General features: G+C 32.9%; 1 protein-coding gene across 1 annotated transcript; it reads left to right on the forward strand.

Annotated features, from left to right (window-relative positions):
• Positions 1–575: 575 nt before the first annotated feature.
• Positions 576–1,745, forward strand: LOC102209158 (olfactory receptor 52E8-like). The gene is made up of 2 exons (XM_005752842.1): positions 576–725; positions 981–1,745. Exons 1-2 carry the CDS (start codon positions 576–578, stop codon positions 1,743–1,745), a joined length of 915 nt encoding a protein of 304 aa, XP_005752899.1.
• The last annotated feature ends 343 nt before the right edge of the window (positions 1,746–2,088 follow it).

Below are 2,088 nucleotides of genomic sequence, written 5' to 3' on the forward strand. Positions count from 1 at the left end.
ACAAGACATCATTTGAACTTGAAAACTCTTGAATGATACTTTGCACCTTAATTTTTTTCAACATAGAAAGACAAAACAAAATAATCTTCCGTAAAAAAAAAATAATGAAAACTAAAATACCTTTAATCCCAACAGTAACAGTAGTAAACATCTTGACCTGTAGTTTATTACAAAATTATATAAAATAAAAATAAATAGTAGAGACAATTGTCAATCGCTTCTAAAGTGTTTCTGTCACTGCTGGGTTGTTTTGCCACACCAAATAAGTGCAAAGCTTTAACAGGATCTAACAATTACTGATTTAAAAATGATAAAATAATCAATCTTAAAAGAAAAGATATAAAAAAGAAAAGAAAGAAAAAGAAAGAAAAAGAAGAAAAAGAAAAATAGAAGAAGAGAAGAAAAGAGAAGAAAAAAATATAAGAAGAAGGAAAAAAAAAGAGAAGAAAAAAAAGAAAGAAGGAAAAAAAAGATAAAATAATCAATCTTAAAAGATTCATTAAATCTCAGGTAAAGGATTTATTTTGGGTCATTAACATGATATATTTAAAAACATGTTTTTCAGCTTCTAAGAGATGAGCGCTTCGTATACCAATGAGACTGTGGTTGTAAACTATCGAGATGCTTTCCCCAAAGCTATGGTCAAGAATGTGATTGTTGTGGTTCTCTGCATCTCCATTAACTACATCAATGTAGCACTTCTTCAAACTTTCTGCAAACAACAGGTATGACATTTCTTTAATCACATGGAATAAAAAAAAAATGTGTGCAACAATTACATTTTTTTTGTTTTTGAGGAAGTTGTTGGATTGTTTTGTGTGTTTGTTTACCTATTTTTTTTTTATCAGTGTTATTCCAAACAATATGGCTGATGTATTATACAGCAGGTCTTAGTTCCATTATTCACTCATTTTTCTAATGTAAGTACTAATTGCTTTTACTTTTCTTTACTTTTGTGTGATTTTCTTCCCATTCTTTAGATCTTTTACATGAATCCACGCTACATCCTGTTTTTCCACCTGGTACTTAACGATATGATCCAAGTAACACTGACCGTCATACTGTTTATCAGCAGCTACATCTTCTTCCAGATAAATGTCTCTGTCTGTTGTGTGCTCATCCTGCTTGCTCTTTTTGCCACTGAAAACACCCCTCTGAATCTGGCTTGCATGGCAGTGGAGTGCTACATTGCCATCTGCATCCCTCTTCGTCACGTCCAAATCTGCACGGTCAAAAGGACGTTAATGTTGATTGGTTTAATTTGGATGACCAGCATGCTGTCTGTTCTTCCTGATCTCTTCATCACCTTGGCCATAGAACCACTGGATTTCTATAATTCTCGTGTGTTTTGCCTCAGAGAAACAGTCTTTCGAAATCCCCACATCATCAAGAAAAGAGATATCACCTATATAGTCTATCTGGTTATTGTCTGGTTTATTATCTTTTTTACTTACTTCAAAATCCTGTTCACTGCAAAAGCAGCAAGTCAAGATGCTACAAAGGCCAGAAATACAATTATTCTCCATGGTTTTCAGGTGTTGTTGTGTATGTCAATATATGCTGAACCTTTGCTGAGGCAAGTCCTGCAGCAGTGGTTGCCTCAAAATTATTCAGATTCCCTTTTTGCTTGTTATATTCTCTTCCAGATCCTGCCACGAGCAATTAGTCCAATAGTCTATGGAGTAAGAGACAAAACTTACAGGAAGTATCTGAAAAGGTATTTGTTGTGTAAAATGGGCCCCTAGGAAATGCAGATTGATGGAGGCAGATTTGGGGTTTTTTTTTAACTTTAAAATTATTACACACAGTTTATTTCACTAATGATATGTAGTGTTGAAGATCAAGATCAATACTATTTTGGAACTTCAGATTACAGATCTAATAATGATACATTAATCCTTATTAGATCTGTAATCTGAAGTTCATATTTTGAAGTCTCAGCATTAGCCTATTAGATTTTTCAACATATTGTGTTTGCTTATTGTAAGCCCACCATTTGCAATTTGCATTTTGTATTTCTATTTTCTTTTTTTGGTAAGGACTTACATTTCCGTCCACAAGCTATTGTTTAAAAATGTAGATGAAATT

The sequence above is a fragment of the Pundamilia nyererei genome, unplaced genomic scaffold, assembly GCF_000239375.1.
Source record: "Pundamilia nyererei isolate P.nyererei 1_Seehausen unplaced genomic scaffold, PunNye1.0 scaffold00385, whole genome shotgun sequence".
In the NCBI taxonomy this organism is placed as follows: Eukaryota; Metazoa; Chordata; class Actinopteri; order Cichliformes; family Cichlidae; genus Pundamilia; species Pundamilia nyererei.

Bases quoted from the DNA above. Each gene is read 5' to 3' on its own strand.
- LOC102209158 (XM_005752842.1), top strand. From the start codon at position 576: ATGAGCGCTTCGTATACCAATGAGACTGTGGTTGTAAACTATCGAGAT. The intron at 726-980 runs GTATGACATTTC...CCCATTCTTTAG, and splicing joins AAACTTTCTGCAAACAACAG to ATCTTTTACATGAATCCACG.